At 37.2% G+C, this 19,214-nt stretch overlaps 1 protein-coding gene across 2 annotated transcripts in view; it reads right to left on the reverse strand.

The window, feature by feature from the left end:
• Positions 1 to 4,337: 4,337 nt before the first annotated feature.
• LOC139119456 (transcription factor Dp-1-like) overlaps positions 4,338 to 19,214 on the reverse strand; it is a 55,232-nt gene continuing 40,355 nt past the window's right edge. For both annotated transcript variants that reach the window (XM_070683276.1, XM_070683277.1), the window contains 7 exons: positions 17,127 to 17,257; positions 16,443 to 16,597; positions 14,913 to 15,078; positions 10,669 to 10,884; positions 8,707 to 8,858; positions 7,423 to 7,589; positions 4,338 to 6,351 (listed from right to left, as the gene is read on the reverse strand). In XM_070683276.1, the coding sequence (XP_070539377.1) occupies positions 5,972 to 6,351; positions 7,423 to 7,589; positions 8,707 to 8,858; positions 10,669 to 10,884; positions 14,913 to 15,078; positions 16,443 to 16,597; positions 17,127 to 17,257 (1,367 nt within the window). In that variant the 3' untranslated portion in view covers positions 4,338 to 5,971. The remainder of the gene's footprint in view (positions 6,352 to 7,422; positions 7,590 to 8,706; positions 8,859 to 10,668; positions 10,885 to 14,912; positions 15,079 to 16,442; positions 16,598 to 17,126; positions 17,258 to 19,214) is intronic.

Here is a 19,214-nt window from a genome sequence, read left to right on the forward strand (position 1 = left end):
GCCGTGTGAGGGCGTTTTATTAGGGCACCCGACCTAAAAAAGAAGGTCCGCCGTTGCGGTCAAAGTTGGCAAAATCGGCCGCATTTTGTTGTTTTTTCCTTGATATTCAAATAAATAAACTGGCTTTGAAGTTCAAACTGTAATTCAAGCATGTAAGTGACCTTTCCTCGACATACAGCCGCCCAGCAGGTCAATTATTGGATAAAAGCCTCCAGCCGGAGGAGGTAGTAAAACGTTAAATAGGCCTATACCTCAATAAAAGACTTAAACTTTTGCTCAAATTTTCCTCAAGGAATAGTTCAACCATTCTCTTTCAAAATCGACAATAAATATTAGTTGTCGCCGTGCAAAGTTGGGTACTAGAGAAACAAATTACCCAAGATTTACCGATACTTTAAATTTAAACTGGTCGATAACTCTGTGTTAACTCTTGGAGAAAAATACTTTTTTTTGATTTCCGAAACACAAAGACGATGAAAATTTTCATGTATCAAGAGATTGACAATGAACTCCCACAAGTGGTAGATCAGAAAATAATTGGAAAGGGTTGAGAATCCGAATATCTGTCCCCGAGGCGCGTTCTACCTTAATCAAAAAAAAATCTAAGAGTGTTACATGATTTAAAGCACACATTTATTTAGTTGCGAAACTGTCGGGCATCGAATCAACATTTTCCCGTAATTAATGGGAACTATAAACATAAAAGCATAGTCCACGTTGAACTCGATCACTACAGTCAACTTTTCAGGTCAAGAATTCGTGTCACTTATTTGGACAACATCATCGAGAGCACAGGTTATCGTAACGTTGCTTGGATAGTCGTTCGAGGCGGGCGGCCGCAGGTCGCCGTTACTTGGAAAAAAGAGAAAGGTCAGACATCGATTTCAGACAAGCAGCCAGAAAGAAACAAAAGAAACAAGGTAAGGGTAAGTGTGGCGGAATCCCCAGGAAGTGAATATTGCCAAATTTTGCCACATGTAACGTTTCTAGGCCGGCCATACTGGAGCAATAAACATTTGAAGGTATTTGTGATAGTCGAGGATCATTTATTTGACGCCAGATTGTTTCTTTTGTTTCTTTCTGGCTGCTTGTCTGAAATCGATGTCTGACCTTTCTCTTTTTCCAAGTAAACGGCGACCTGCGGCCGCCCGCCTCGAACGACTATCCAAGCAACGTTACGATAACCTGTGATCCAGAGGCAAGGAAACTAAAAGGCAGTATGCACCTCAATGATGATCAAACATTCCTCAAGGAATATTTCAACTCATTCTCTTTCAAAATCAAGATCTATACAAATTTGGGTAGCCGTGCAAATTTTGGTACTAGAAAAACACATTAACCAAGATTTACTTAGTTGCGAAACCGTCGGGCATCGACTCAACATTTCCCCACATTAATAAGGAACAATTTTTTAAGTTTCGAAGATTTGCCGAATTTTCCCATATTTTCTCTTTGAATTCAAATTAATAAACTTGCTTTGAATGTCAAGCTTTAATTTTATTTTCAAACCAAAGTTGGTTCTTGTAAATGTGCTAAAATAAACTGAAGGACACGTATAGAAGTATCAGGGCTTGCTGATTTGGACCATGCCCAGTTAAATAGTAAACGGATGCCGCAGTGATAAAAATGGCGCCCCCACGGAAATGTACAAAATATGCAGTATTTCCTGCACATACACATCCTGATCATAAAAGAAACAAGCATGATGCCATTTACTTGAATGCACAACACATGCTGGCCAACATTTTGTTGTTGTAATCTTTATTTTCTCTGTCACATGATTATTTTTTAAAATTGCGGGGAATTTAAAACGATTTTAAAAAAATGTTTGAATTTACATGCCACTTTCGACAGCGTTATACACTTTTTCAGTCAGATTGGTCTTATTCAGATAAAACTCTTGGAAAACAGAATATCTTGAGATAAGTTTTATTATACATTCGCAGCTATAGAGACTTTAAATTTGGTTGCTACTTACTTTTGAAGACAGTATTTCATTTTCATCAGCCTTTCCAGGGAGGTGTTAACCTTGCATGTAAAGTTAATAATGGTTTTGTGCCGGAATACATATATTATCAACAAGCATTATAATCGTTATTAGCAGGATCATCGTGAAACTCAGTGTAAATCGTTGGCAGAATGATCGTGCCATGTATTCAAAAAATACCGTAATTATACCGTGTCGCTCAAATTTGATCAGAATTGGTATACCAGTATGGGTACCAAAGATCAACAATAAATGTTGTTTCTATCTGTTCAGTGCAGGAAAATTCTACGTTGATGTTATGACAATGATTTCTGCTCAGTACAACCAGAAAAACAACAAGAAATTTTTAAACCAGAGAAACAAGAATGACAAAAGTAATTAAGGTCTGAAACTTTAGGTACTGGAGGTCAACTTTAGCAACATGCATAGCAGAAAGGCAGCTAGCCCCTCTTAGTTTGAGCATAGACGGTCTTCCCCCTCTACTGTCTATGGTTTGAGCAGGTCTGTTAATATGTAACAGTTCATAAACAATGACAGAAATGACTCAAAGTCAGTGGAGTTTGCCTGTTTCAAGTCACAGGCATGCCATCACTCCTGCACATTTGCAGGATTTCCCTTTTTCTTACTTCATCTGCACATTTTTGACACTGATGTGTTCATTTGAACAAATTCACATCTCAACCCCTGCATCTACCTGTACACCAAATACTGAGATGGTAGCTTTGGCGGTATGGGAGCCTTTGTGTGTGACGGACATACATCCACACATACATACCCACATACATACAGACATACAGACGCCACCGACTCATCATATAAGCTCTTTTTGGTATTTATATACAAAACCAAATATGAGCTAAAAAACACATGACAATAACGATCATCTTGCCACTTCCCCACATGATGGTGCTGACTTACCAAAGACACAAAAATCAAATACCTCTGAAGGTTTTTGGATGGAGTGGATTTTGAAGTAAATATCAGCGGTGTTACCTTTTCCTCGTGCATCTATCTTCCATTATCTATCCATGTATATATACACATATATGATACATGTATATGTATGCCCCCTCTTCACATGGAGTGAAACCAAATTATCATCAAACGTCTACAGAGGGCGCTTTGTTGGCTGGGCTACACTTCCATCAGGCCAGGCCCAGGCCTGTTTTTGGACAACATCATTTATTAATCAAGATAAATAAATGCCCTCTCTCTCTGGTTTTTGTGGCTCTCATTTCAGTGAAACATATCGAGTTTACAAAATGCAAGGGATGTTTCCTTGAACGAGATTGATAAAAAACACAGAGAAGAGTATATTGCCTTCCTTCTTTTGTAACATAATTATCCTGGTAATGTGGGGTGGAGCTTCTACTGTGTTATCTCAATCATTGTCACTCTTTGGCAGAGCATGCTTGTCAACAATACTACAAGGTGACAGGTGATATTTTGGGTTTTGCTCTGTCGATGTACTTCCTGTCTAAGTCTTACTTTGGCTTCTGTAGAAGCATAAATTATTCCCTGGGATTTAATTTTGCTATTTTCGTTGAAACAAAATTCGCTAAATACAAAGCAAAAACGTGAAATAACAATAGAATCTATTGTTTTATCAGAACAAACAGTAAATGTAAATCCTTGTGTAACGTCTCAAACATCAAAATAGTGAAATTAAATCCCCGTGAAAATTAAATAATTTACAGCATTAAGATTTGGACAATGCAAAGTCTGTACAAGAAAATCTGAATATTTAGGTGAAGTATGGGATCTCAAACAGACATTGTCAGGGAAAAGTTCCATTTGCCTAAGAATACATGAATGATACCAGTAATTCGCTGGCTTCTCACACGACTTTCAAAATCCAAACATGGTTCTTGGGCTTTCCATCGAGAATGGACATTGCTTTCAGATTTCAGAGTTTTCATAACTGTCAACAATACTCATCTATCCCACAATTACAGTAATGCCTTGGGACAGATATTTTGGAATCTAACATTCATACAATCCTTTTTTCTGGTCTATCATTTGTGTAGGCTCATTTTGAAGTCTTTGAGTAAACAAAAATTTTCACGTCTTTATTTTTGTGCAACTTGTCAAATTTAGAGTTGAAACAAAGGTTGGTGGATATTTTTAATTTCACTTATGGGTAAATTTCAGGTCATTTGTTTCTCTGGTACCAAAATCTATATGGTGACCCATGACCTTTATTCTTGATTTGAATGAGAATGTTAGAAAGTTTGAAGGAATGTTTAAGTCTTTCATTTTCGATGTGCATACAACCTTACGCAAGAAAACAGAAGAGCATGATTCATCATATGTTTTTGGAACATACAAGTACAAGACAGACACAATTGGGTGGACTGCAAAAAATGTGACTATATTTACACTCCAAGACTGAAATTCCGTTGTAATACTGTACATATAACACATGTCATGTTCGGTACTTTTTATTTACTTGTTTTCTCTCTCATTATCTCTTTTTAGAAACAACTGTAAAATCCTAAAGCAGTCTTTCATAGTTTTCTTCCTTCTGAAACGAGAGACATTATCCAACTTACAAGAAAATTTGTTTAAAAGATAGGTTTCCTATAAAATGGAAACAATGTTTTAAATTTCAATGTACTGTTCACTATACATCTATTACCCTCCAATGAAATCTGCTCTCCCTAGAGGATTATAATCTTGCTATACCATTATTCTGTATCACCTGCCTAAGGATTGGAGCCCTACCATTTGGGAAAAAGGGGGATGAACCATGCTACGAAGATGAAGTAAACTGTTATGGAATGGACTTCTGTTCTGCCTCTTTGAAAGTGTTCTGAAGGCCTACAAATCACATCAGGGTAACGTTATGCAGCAAAAATGAAAATAACAGGAAAATACAAAGAATGTAACTTCTGTAGGTGTCACAACATCCCGTGTTTGAAAACGTAACAAGAGCCTTGAACCACACAGGAAAAATTCAAACAAATTAAGGTCTTCGTTTTTTTCATTATTTTTATGACTACGTGTATATAATCTACTAAATTGTGCATTTCAAATATCTGGGTTGATTAATAACGTTGTTAGGTCATATGCAGACACTAAAAGGAGCCATATTGGATTCAGCTTGAATGGTGTATCATGGGATAAGGTCAAAGGTAATCAAGATTGCTGACAGCTTTACAATAACAACACTGTCAACTTATTTGAACACATGATGAAGAAATCATGAAAAACTGTTGCGTAAAATTGTGAACTTGGAAAAACTATTGGGTAATAAAGAAGAACACAGCAATCTGAGCTAACTCCCTTAATGGAAAACTAGTGCTATTCACATTTGCCATATACAACTATACCGAAGAAATATGATGTAGAGATTTTGTATGATATACAAAAACTTTGAACAATTTCTATAATTAAAATACGTGTGCTACACTTCTGTTCATCTGTACAATTTTCTGCTTACTTTCCTCTTCAATCATATTAATGCAAGCATTGACTTAAAAAAGTTGGAATTCTTTTTTGTCTTAAAAACCTTCCAGCAAAAACTTCCTGTAGCATGCATGATTTATGAAGAGCAGTAAACAATGCAATTTCTCTTTTGTAGGCTTTTGAGGTTTCAATAGAACTGCTCTCAGTCTTTCAGTGTTGTCTGGTAACAGTCTGAGATGAAACCAACTCTCTGGTTGGTTCTTTAAGTTCTGTGTCTTCTGTAACACTGGCTGGTATTGGTTCCATCTGTTTGCATTGATTATCCAAAGCCACTCTAAAGTTATACAATTACTCCAAATCACTTTTTTTAAAATGTGTTGCTTCCAAATAGAATACAATTTGTCACTCTCCCTTGTCATAATATCTGGGTTATACAAGTCTTTCCATACAAAAAATGGCAGGATTCCTCATAAACTGGTTGCCACAATAAGTCTCCCTAGTAATTCTTGGACGTTCACAAACTGTTCCAAAAATATGCAACATTTTAGGGTCATTGTGGGGGTCAAAGGTTATAGTTCAGTCTCCATTGCCGAAAGAGTCATCAGAGTCCATGTAATCGGAAGACGGTGTGTCTGTTGCTCCGCGTGAAGGCCCCAAATCCGAAAATGATCCTAGACTGGACGCTCTTGAAGCCTGAGAATTTCCAGCAGTAACCATGGCAACTTCCTGATCAATATTCACTTGCTGCGAAAGAGGTGTTGCCAGTGGTGATGATGGTCCCTGACTGCCGACCATGCTAGAGTCTTGGAAAGACAGGTCTTGCGAGGATGTGGCCGTTGCCGACCTGCTGCTGGTTGAGGCTGTAATGGCTTCTGTTGCTGTTGAGGGTAAACCTGTTTTGATACCGCTAGGACCTGCCACTATGGTTGAGCTAGATGATGTCCTCTTGGCAAGTTCTAAAAACAACAGTCGAAGAACAACATGTTCAAATCAAGTAAATTACACTCATATTAAGTGAAAATGGCAAACTTTCAGTTAAAAAGGTGACATCCTTCAGAAAGCAAAGTCTGAAGAGACTTTTTCCATTAAAATTTATGCACGTAAAACCTACACTTCAGCAAACTACTTCTGTTTTGTAGGTCTACAAATTCAAGCACTGCATGGCTTTCAATCTGAATGTAAAGAAACAGACATCCATGCCTTTGATCGTTGATTACAAAATGAAAAGGGCGAGGTTGGCTTCAAGCCAGTCTTGCAACAAAACAGTTCATGAAACATACTGTCGATATCATGGTATACTGTTGATATCATAGTATATGTTGATATGGTATACTGTTGATATCATAGTATATGTTGATATCATGGTATATGTTGACATCATGGTATTCTGTTGATATCATGGTATACTGTTGATATCATAGTATACTATTGATGTCATGGTATACTCTTGATATCATGGTATATGTTGATATCATAGTATATGTTGATATCATGGTATATGTTGATATGGTATACTGTTGATATCATGGTATACTGTTGATATCATGGTATACTGTTGATATCATGGTATACTGTTGATATCATGGTATACTGTTGATATGGTATACTGTTGATATCATGCTATACTGTTGATATCATGGTATACTGTTGATATCATGGTATACTGTCAATTAATATACATCACAGACGGCATTGGATTTGTACGTCTGCTTTTCATTATTTACGGTCTTCATTTTGATTCCCCTCTTCTCAACAAACATATCATAACCTACTGATTTTGTTTGTTGCTGAATACATTACATATAAACACTGGAAAGATATTCAAATTTGAAAAAAATGTTTGACTTTTTCAGATCTCTTCATGTTTCGCATACTACCTTCAGCAGTTTTTAAAATTTTACATAGCCCACCTTTATGTTGTCAGATCTCTAATTTAGTTTGCAAAGCTGGAAAAAATTGTTATCTTTGACCCAGGCCGAGTGTATTTTCACTGGTAACCTAGGAAGCACTGTGACCTTTGACCTTACCTAGTACGTATGGTTCGAGGGCCTTGGGCACCATAGTTCTGGCAGTTTTCAAATTTTCTTCACTGCATTTACCAGCTTCCAATCCGTATGCCATACCCATTCTCTTTAGCACCTCTATGTCATCATGGATCTCAAATGTGTTATCAAAATTGAACAAATATTCAAATCTGTGGATCAACAAACACGAGACAAAATTTGATGTCAACAATTGGACTTTCCTTTTATAACGACAGGACTTTGGTATAGCCCTATTGCTTTGTATCACAAACTTAGACAATAAAAGGTAAGAAAAGAAATGACTTTACTACAACCATGAAGGTTTCAACATCTAAGATAATTTCTCACCTTAATGTGGAAATTATGTTCATGTGATCAACTTTTGAATTTACTAATTTAGATACTACCTATGAGTCCATAATACTTGGTGTTGCTGTAAAGTCTGGTGACGCATGGTTTTATTGATGGCAGTTTATGCTGTGTGAAATAATGAACATATATATATTATGCACAATCTTTTGTAAAAATTACGCCAAGTCAACTGTATTGAACATGGGGATTGAGAACAGATGTCTTGAGGATGTGGTCTTCAAAACATCAATGACATGCTTGAGCACAAGTGTTTGAATTCAGTCACAGGTATGTTTCAATGGGCTACAGCTCTACATGTAGATGCTATATCCCAAACATGAAGGTCCATGGCATATGCTTATACTGGTAGATTCCTTAATTAATACCCGCAATGGTTCTCAAGTTTTTGCAGCAGACAGACATACATGCGAACAAACAGACGTCAAGCAATTTACTCATCAAATAAGATTCAGTTATCATGAACCCATGACGATGTGGAATCCACTAACGGAGATCTGGGCTAATCCTGAATGGATCTGGTCAGTTGACCAACCGACAACTGAGCAAATCCTGTATGAATCTGGTCAGTTGGCCAACCGAGAACTGAGCAAACCCTGCATGAATCTGGTCAGTTGGCCAACCGAGAACTGAGCAAACCCTGGATGAATCTGGTCAGTTGGCAAACCGAGAACTGAGCAAACCCTGTATGAATCTGGTCAGTTGGCAAACTGAGAACTGAGCAAACCCTGGATGAATCTGGTCAGTTGACCAACCGACAACTGAGCAAATCCTGTATGAATCTGGTCAGTTGGCCAACCGAGAACTGAGCAAATCCTGTATGAATCTGGTCAGTTGGCCACCTTTGATCACTCAACTTAAGACCAGCATTGAAGTGGATGACTTAATGAGAAACCAGAGGATGAGAATTCTACTTACTTGTCATTTGAAATGCTGCAATCAATGACTGTCTTCTTGCTGGTATTCACAATAATAAATGGTAGGTGTATGGCTGAATTGGTTGTAGGGGGCCCTGTACTTGTCTGTTCCATTCTCTTGTTCCTTTGTACAAGATTCTTAAACGCAATTTGCTGTTTTCAGAAAGGAAAGCAGTACACAATTGGAAAAGTGGTTAATATTTCATAAAATTCAAATACAACATGAAGAAAAATTTGTTGACACTACTGACCCACAATAGTTGTCATGAAAGACAGAGCTTGATTAGCAATTTCTAGGTTTTATCTGAAGCAACAAATTAATCCATTACAGTATTATTATTTATATATTTATTCACTGATTTATTTACTTTCATTTTGTTTAAAAGGGGACAACAGAAAATTTTGGATGGACGGAGACACTGAGATAATAAAGTTGATTTTCTTTTTAAAATCAACATCATATTAAAGGGAGAGTGTCATTGGAACTCTGCTCAAAGGTTGCCAGGGACCCATTCGACCGATGAGAACACTGTATCTAGGGTATGTTCGCCATCAATGAGAATTAAACATGTTTGTTTACAATGAATATCGTAAAATTTAAAAGTTGCAGCTATGATGTGATGCATCTAGATATCATGAATGAAATACATTGTTTGTAAACAAGAAAGTCACACACGTGCAGTTCCAACGGTACTCTCCCTTTAAAGCTGTAGACTTTCATAGCATAGCCTTGTTTAAAGTTTTATGACTGTGAGATTTCATAAATTCACTACGTTAAGAATTGTTGACATTGTTGAGAATACATCAGTGATACGTATTATTCATTCATCAATTTGTATTTGAAGACCTTGAAGTTTGAGATTGCACATCTCCTTTAAGTACACTTTTTTAACAGACTAGACCCAGCTGTCTTTTTGAACTTGGTACAAGCAAAATCAACATTTCAGTTTTCAAGTTTGCACCGGTAAAATGACAACAATAATTGTTGATAGTGACACTGAGTTACAACTTTGGTCATGTACTAACAGGTTGCCGTAGTTTATGAAATCTGTAAATATTATTCAAACTATAACATTATAAAGGCATGTGTTATGAATTTACTGCAGCTTTCCTCGTGAAACTTTTGCCATCACTTTTGGTATTGGCTGTAGAAAATAGTTGGCCGCCACTACAGCTTATCTGAGGAGTTGGCAAATTCTGTACTTGCCTTAGGTACGGTAACAGGGGCATGGCGCCCTTTAATGCCATTTGGTGAAAATGTTATGTGACATTTGCCTTTCAAATTAGAGTAAAAACAACCTAACAAATTTTGACAGGAAAAATCAGCCAACACCACACAAGCCTTCTTGTTAAAGATTCTTAACATAGAATGCATCTTGGGGACAGATTTTTGGACTCTCACACTTTTACAATATTCCTTTGGCCTGCCACTTGCAGGGGCTAATTTTGAAGCTTAAAGAGTAAGTAAAGTTTTCACTGGCTTAGTTTTGTGAAAATTGGGAATTTCATTTTTCCCCATGATGATGACAAATGGATGGCAGCCATTTTGAATTTCAAATATCGGTAAATGTTGGGTTATCTGTTACATGAATGGTGGCCATTTTGAATTGCAGATTTTGGTAAATGTTGGTATTTGTTACATGGATGGTGGCCATTTTGAATTTCAAATATTGGCAAATGTTGGTATTTGTTACATGGATGGTGGCCATTTTGAATTTCAGATATTGGTAAATGTTGGGTTATCTGTTACATGGATGGCGGCCATTTTGAATTTCAAATACCGGTAAATGTTGGGTCATCTGTTTCTCTAGTACCAAAATCTACATGCAGACCCCTGATTTAGATTTTTGATTTTGAGAGAAAATGGTCGAAAGTCTGTAAGAAGTTTAAACAAGAGTTTAAGTCTGTCACTTTAAAGGCGAGCATTACCTTCAGGAGAACACGAATACTGGGCAAAATGTACCTGTAAAATGAGCTCCTGCAACTGCTGTGTCTTTTGTCGTATCCTATCCTCTTTTGCTTTCTTTTCTAATTCTAAATTTGCACATTCCTGAGCTGAATTTGTCGGCAAACCAATCCACCTAATCTCCTTCTTCTCTTTGGAAATGATATTCATCGCCATTAGAACATTGAGGGCGTCGTACACCCGTCTTCGGATGTTCTTCTGGTCATAGGCCTGCTGCAAAATAAATGTAATCAACATGTTATTGATCACTGCAGTACAGATAATTGGGAACACTGTCAACTATTACAATCATATTTGCCCTCATTGTACTTATGTGACACATTTTTTTGGAAGTATATGCCTAGTCAGATACAGCTGCCTTTCTACAACATCCATCCCATAATGAGCAAAACCTGATGGAAGACAGCTGTAACCAAACTAGAAGTGGAACCATAGTCAATACTGCCATAAATCTGTTTGTCGAAAAAAAAGAGACCTGAACCAGTAGTACAGACAAATCCAATGCTGCAATGTTTGCTCTGATTCAGATGACAATCCATCACGCAGGCATCTTTCATCATCAATCTCTGCATACTCTATCCTGATAAATCACTTTAAAAAATACATCAAATTGAAAAGGACAGAGAAAATTTTTATCAGATGTGCATGGCGGGTACTTGACCAAGACAGAGCTGATAAGCTTCACCGGGAGCAGTATTAAGTATTACTTGTGAAATCATCAGGGCATGTGCCCTCCAATCCAACCAACGGGCATTTGAATTGTAAACAGGGGGCTTATGTTGGTCTGGGACAAAGAGCTACTCTACTTGTTGTAATCAAATCCCCGTGTGCAACCGAAATCGATTTGAAATCCCTTTATTTGACGACGGTCCCACCTGATGGATGCAATAGACAGGTAGCGGCTTGGATTACAAGGGTGATGAAAGGTTACCATAGCCGTAGAATGATCAAGTACCGCTGAGTTAATAATGACGGTCGGTTAACTCTCAGTCAGAAATCCCAGTGTATCAGGGAGGACACCCCCTGGTTTCTGATTACAAGTACAGGGTATACGCACAGCATTGTTGAATGGTACTTGAAACCATCCATTCAACACATCTATCTCCTTGAAACTGTAGCTCACATCTTGCACTCATAAAATGACACAACAAAATATTTCAACTGCAAGATACCTTGCGGGGCAGTGTTCTCCAAAGGAATTTCATGTTAATGAATTTCTATTGTTTAACGAAAATTAAAGAGTAGTGGCCGCTATGCTTTAATTGCTCAGTGGTGAAGGGCATTGTGTTTTCAATTTTCAACTGACATGACCCTTCAGAAGCTCTGCTGGCGTTTTTGGAAAACTACTTTTTCTGGGGGGGGGGAGGGGGAGGGGGTGTCACGTAATGACTGGGTTTCAATGAAGTGCAAAACCAATGATAATATTTGGATACTAGATTCTGCCAAAGTTTGGAATACTGATTAATACACTTCTAATACTTCTACAATCACTTTACACAAATTGTTTATTCCTTTCACAGTGTTTTGGCAAAGGTTTGTTAATTAGAGTAAATGGTTTCCAATCTTAGGTAACATATCTATTTATCTATCCATGTGATTGCATCGGTCTAACAAGGGGCACAAGGGTTCTCCACATGAGGATTTTTAGGAATGGGCCACCCCTGTTTTTTTGAAGTAATCTATCCATATGTTAATAACCATGCAAAAGAATATATTCCCCCAACAAAGAATATGCAAATTGTACATTGTTATGCAAATTGGCAACCCCTCTGTTTACCCAAGCTGTGGAGAACACCAGGTACCCTGATAAAATAACTGGGGAATCCAGAAAAATCTACTGAGATAATGTCCTTTAAGCTGCAAGTTTTCAGTCTCTAGTTCTCACATCAGTGGTTGTTGACATTGTCAGTTTTTACGTGAATTTATGTCCTTTGCTCTCTGTTGAAAGTTGTGTTCACTTAGTCTATTTTCTAAGAGAGAAAGCTGATACAAAACTCTACCCCTTTCACAGAAATGCTGCTTCACCATCAAAGTTTGATACATAACTATGAAATGGGACAGAAACTGTTTGTATAAAAGGTGACCTTCTTGTGAAAATGATGTTGAAACACTAAAATTGACCACTTGATGCTCACCGCAAAGTCACTGATCACTGAATATCTGACTGTTCTTGTATACAGGTGATGTCAGAATATAATTTTCACATTGATGACATTTAAAAAATCCTTAGTGTGGATTTTAACTGCACTAATTTGACACCAAAACAACAGAGTCTAATTGCATGTAAATTACACAGGAGGTTTAATTAAGGCTAGTTTAAAGTCCATAAGAGAAAATAGCAAAATTGAATCCAATTGAATAATTAAAACCCTTGAATGTTATAATTTTTCCCACCCAAATTGAGTGCAACATTTTACCAATTTTAATGAATTTTTCTGTATTTGTCTCATTAATTTTGGAGCAAATAGACATCACATTTCAATGGCTCCAGATTTTTATCAAATTTTGACTAATTCTGAAAAAAATTGACTGAGGTATATTTTGTGAAGGCGACAAAAATTAACTTTGGCACTCAATGGGTAAAGAATACAGGTATTCTGACTATGGAGCCAGGTCAAATGTCTGTATTCCACGCATACAGTTGACCATTGTCCTGTGTCAGATTTGCTTTAGTAACATTGGTGTATATATTTTGAAAATGATGTATTGACTGATAAATTGCTCAAACTGCAGTAATTTTCCATGAACCAATTAATCTAATGGTTAGACTGGCCTCATTTTGTATCAACGTGGGTGGTGATGAAGTTTGCAAATCCTCACAGAGGTATTGTTTGCAGTTATATCGGCACTAGTGACATCATCACCATAATGTGAAATGAATTTAAAATGAATTTCCACCAGTGTGAATGCCAGTACATCTAACACTATAATGGATACTCAACTGATTATTTTTCTTCCATAAAGTTACAGATCTTATCATATACCTCGAGCCACGTTCCTGTGCAACGCTATGGGAAAAGACGCCCTCACATTTGTGTAATAATTTGCCGTATCATGGCCAGGCACACTTTGCCCAAATATTCAGAACAAGCTTTATTCTGGTTACTGTGCGCATTGCTATCAGCAAATGTAACCATTCGTAAACAAAGCCAGTGTGAGATTCGTATGTTTCCTCGTTCTGATCGTACTGTACGGGCAAAAGTGAAGTTAGCGAAATAAAGTGATATTTCTCAGGGTTTCCAATTAAAATCTGGTATTAACTAAGCACGCTATCAATGATGTCTTTGTTTTTGAAAAATTTGAAAATGAATTGAAGATAAATCAGCACGTGTGAAGTGTGATCATGTGAAAGATAAGCTAGGCCTTGCCGTCACCCGCCGACCAGTTTCAAGTACACAGTCATTTTTCAAGTTTCATATAGAATGTCCGTCACTTAAACTCTTCATCCAATATTCTCTGTGAACAGGTTTATAATCACCAGGTCCATAATCACAAGACAATAATGAGTTTGAGTCGAACCATGGTTGTGAAGCGTTCTGAAGGATTCGTTACACATTTATAATTCCATCCAGAATATAAAATGGTTACAGTATGATTTATAAATAATATGAAGCACTGTAGATGAACTGCTGTGAAGCAGAGACACACTGTGTATCCTCTCCCACAAATATGACACACTGTGTATCCTCTCCCACAAATATGACACAATACCAACTGACCTATTCACTTTGATTCTTGAACAATTTTGTAATGATAGCAGGGAAAGGGATGACCCGCGAACATTTCAAGAAATTCCTAATTGTTGCAGAAAGACTCATAAATCAGAAAAAAGTGAAGGGGACATCCTGCCATGAAACTTGAAGTGGAGTTACTGCCAGCCTAAGGATATCTGCAATGATCAAATCAACCTCTTTGATAACTCATATATTGGGTAACGTAAGGTTCCTGCAAGGGGCTCAAACAATATGCATGCTTTACTGCTGGCATCAGCCGCATGCGCTGGCAGGTGTCATCACTTGTGTCAAGGGTCAACCCCCTGGCACAAAGTACGCTGTAGCACTGACTAGTCACACTAAGCAAGCTGCTGCATGCGTAGCCAGCAAAGGATATCAACACCTGTGGTAAAGAAGAGTCACAGAAAACAATAACCCATCTACTATAAACAGTTAAATGTTACTATATTGTGATCACACAGCTGCTCATGCTGATGGGTTCAGCCCTACTGTGATATTATGGCTTACCTGGTCTGTTGGAGTCATTATCCTTGTAGGGTCACTGAACTCTGCCACAAGTTCATCAGCCACTTCGTTGTATGAAGTCACACCTTTCTTCTGCACCTTTTCACAGACTTTCATAGAAAAGTGCCGGAGACCCTTCCCTCCTTTCTCTCCCTTTTTCTTCTTTGCACTGGAACCAAGCAAACAATTTTACACAGGTAAGACTCTGAGAACACAAACTTTTCAGTCACAAAAGACGTATTCTAAACTTGTACTCCTTACTTTCGTAATTATCAAAACAGCCATCATTGTCATCCTTGTCATCATCACTGAGGTCACCATTGTCATTGTTGTTGTCTTCATCATTATCATCGTTGTCATTTTCATCATCATCATCATCATCATCATCATCATCATCATCATACCAATGTCACAGTCATTTTACCTTCATCATAATTTCTTATCCATATTAGGACACTGGTATGACAAGTTTTAATTGCTTCCAGGGGTTAAATAATAGTCCATTGACTTATCTGACTCAAAATAAATGTTGTGCTAGAATTACAACTTAATCCAAGGTAAGCCTAACTCATATGCTCAGTTTTCACTTTTAACGAGGTGTTTTTCCAATAATAGTAAAATTCTCTGAATTATCAGTTCTTAGAACGTTGCTGTCACTCTCTCGTTATAGGAATACCAAACACACACACCATCCCAGCTGATTTATTTGTGTGGACAGTTTGTCAGACCAAACATGAAGATGAAGCAAAGAGACAAAAAATTTGGAAAATCTAAGCCATGAACCAAGCATAGCGACAGGTATACCATGAGATTTGACCAGTTTACGACATATATGTGAGAGCTACTGCTCCCATATACATGTAGTAAAACGGTTAAAACCAAGCGGTATACCTGTTGCTGCGGCAGTTTCTTGCGATTATAACCATTTTTACAGGATATTGACATTTTGGCGTGAAATGTTTGAAAAGTGAGTTTTCTCTGACTAGAAGTTCAAATAAGGGTTACATAATATTATTTGGGTTAAAAATATGAATAATTGTGTTTGACAGACATTCTGCAAAGCTCACATGTGTTTCTGAGCACTTGCACTGGTGACTGTAAGATTTGATGCTGCAGACAATATCATGAATAACCAAATTATTGTAGAAATTGTGAAAAATGGATGCAATTTTAATGTAATTATTGTATCTTACTTTATTATGGCAAATCTGTAATTCCCTTTTAAATAACTTTCTCCTTATTTTTATCGGTCAAGATATTTACACTGTAGAAAATTAATTCATGCTCATGGCCTTTTGGACGTAGTCCAGATATTGTATACAGCAATATAGGACCCTATTTAGTATACTGCACTGTTATTTTTGCATCTTGGCAGCTGTAAGACAGCTGTTTTTGCCATCACTATACCAGTGTCATGGAATTTCCAATGGCAGTGCATGAAGCACCACACATGAAAATACAGTCCAAAACTACCAACTTTGCTCTGTACCTGTTGTTCAAGTTTCCCTGACCTTGGTCTTGAGAGTGACTTACCTGTCTGAAAAGTCTGATTCAACAAACTCATGAGGTCGTTTCCTGCCAGTTGACCAGCTGGGTGACTCTGCCATGGATAAATGTAAAGCATGGTGGGGGGTCCTGGGGCTTGAAATGATGGGTGTTACCTGTGCTCTCTGTGGTGTTCCTAGTATCTGATGGCAACAACAAAGACACAAGCAATTACATGCAATTACAAACTTTTCATAAGCTTCTGACTCTCAATAAAGGTTAGTCAGTAAAGTAAGATAGCGGAATAACAGAACTGTAGACATATAGCATATGAATACATTTATTATTTTTTTCTTTTGCTCATTAACCCTTTGAGCTCAAAACTCAATTTTTATCGCCTTTATAAAATATACCCATCAATTTTTTTCAGATTTTCTGCCAAAATTTTATAAAAAACTGTAGCAAATGAAATGTGATGTCCATTTGGTCCAAAATTATCAAAATAATTACAGAAAAATTTGTGAAAATTGGTGCAATGTTGCACTAAAATTTTGGTGGGAAAAATTACAGCACTCAAAGGGTTAATTTTCTTTTTCTGATTCATTTCTGATTTATTTCATCTGATTTGCAAATTTAAACATAATACCAGAAATCAGTTTAGCTGATTCATGCAGATGGATTTATCGCAAAACACAAGAAGTCCAGATTCCTAGAAGACAGGATTTTTCTTACCATTGGAGAGAGGGCTGTGTTTGGATTGTTGGTTGATTGTAAAGCTTTTGGCATGATATGCTGTTCAGTCTTCAATGGTGATGATTTGGGAGACACCATGATTCCAGTCACTGTTGGTACCGTAACGGTAACTGTGGACAAATTTGCAAAACAAAACTGATTAACCCGTTCACACCAAGTTCCTTGCATACATGTCCAGCCTTACCTTTTAAAGGCCAGAGACTCGATCCCCGGGATCAAGTTTGTTCTAGTCTGTAAGAGGATTATGAAGAGCCATAGCCGTTTGTTTTCTACTGAAGTGTATCTAGTAAGTAAATTTCCTTGCAAGACAATCTGTCGCCAACACAGGCCTTTAAAGCAATGGAGCTGGACCATACCATCAGTGGTTAGAGAATTATTAAACTGACACTCTAATGATGTTGAAATTCCTGGTAGCAGTTCACTGTTCCTACAGTTTGAAGATACACTGAAAGGTAACTTTTCATGATTTTAAAGCATTTTTGTTCTGTCTGTGAAACACAGCTTGCTGGACATTCTACTCCCCAAATCATGTTAGACAGTTTAGTGTTCAAGTTTATCAACATATGCTGTATGTGTGTAGTATCCTATGTTATTAAAACACCTGCATCTGGAACCTATGAAGTTTTATCGTACAGAAAGTTTTGGTATCAGAGGATATGGAATCCAGTGATTTTAGGTGTTATTGGATGCCATTTGACCTTTGACCTCACAACACCTCTATGTCAACTTGGGGGCAAAACAAGAACATTTTTTCACGCAGTGAATAATGGTCAGTCCAAAACCTGTGAATTTATGTGAAATTATGCTGCTGAACTACAATTTCTATCATGTGCACTGTGCTGCAGTGGTTGAACTTTCGTTCTGTGCGCTTCGCGGACATGCTGAACGTGTTCCCAGTATGCTTGTGGTCATGCGTCACAGTGTGCGACGGGCATCCTTAAAATGCTATACTTTCAACTTTTTCTGGTAAAATTGGATTGAAAAGGTGTATAACCATTAGGTTGTTCATAAAATACCTGGATTTATGTCCTTGTACATTGTACGATGTATTCAGACGTAAATTCCACAGTTTTGTGAATAACCTTATATTATTGTTGACCCCTGATTGACCCCTGAATTTCAGTCCTAAATAGTATTCACTTGTAAACTATTAGACCACATATTGTGCACGCGCATTGTATCTGTACAGCCAATACTTGGAATATCTATATATTATATATACGTGTAAGAAAAATGTTTCATAGAACAAAAATCATGAAATGATTATCAAAGGAAACAGCATTTGCCCCTCTATAAGGTGTTCTGATGCAGCGGATTTATTCCAGGGACAAATTTTGTTTAAAATTTATCGTCCTCTATGAACATAACTTTTGTCAATTTTGCTTTGCATGAGAAGTAGGCTGTAATGTTCAGCATATTGGAATATGTTGAGACATTGACCGATGAACCAATCCCCTTCAACACTTCCTAGAGGTAGGACAGATGAAGAAGGCAATGACACCAGTAATATCTATGAGAAGTACACAGCAGTGAACCACTGCCTTCTTTTACCAAGCTCCACACATTAATATTTGCAGATATATTTGCTGCTCATTACAAATGACGCATGGATATTGAGTCCAAGGTTGATTCAGAGTCCTTAATTTTCTCTTGACGTAGAATCCTCCTGACATGAATGACTCAGGCAAGGTTACAAAAAGGTTTTCTTTTACTCTTCCTGGATAAACCGATGCCATCAAATGTTGAGATAGCCGGAATGTTACACCACTTCCTGATCTTCTCACCAAATCTTCATGAAACACTAACAAATAGGTCCTCGGGGTCAGGCCTTGAAACGTAACATTGGTCATCATGGTATGATCTTTTCAATAACATTATTTATGATAACTTGTACATGCTGTTTTTTTTTGGGGGGAGAGCAAGGGTCCACGGGAGTCATATAGTTTTTCAAAAGGCAAGAATAGCACCAATTTGCAAGTCTACAATCTACATGTACTCTTACCTACGTAGCAAAAATAAATAAATAAATAAATAAATAAATGTGGGATGATTTCCTCTCTCAAAGAA

This window comes from Ptychodera flava, chromosome 19 (genome assembly GCF_041260155.1).
Source record: "Ptychodera flava strain L36383 chromosome 19, AS_Pfla_20210202, whole genome shotgun sequence".
Taxonomy (NCBI): Eukaryota; Metazoa; Hemichordata; class Enteropneusta; family Ptychoderidae; genus Ptychodera; species Ptychodera flava.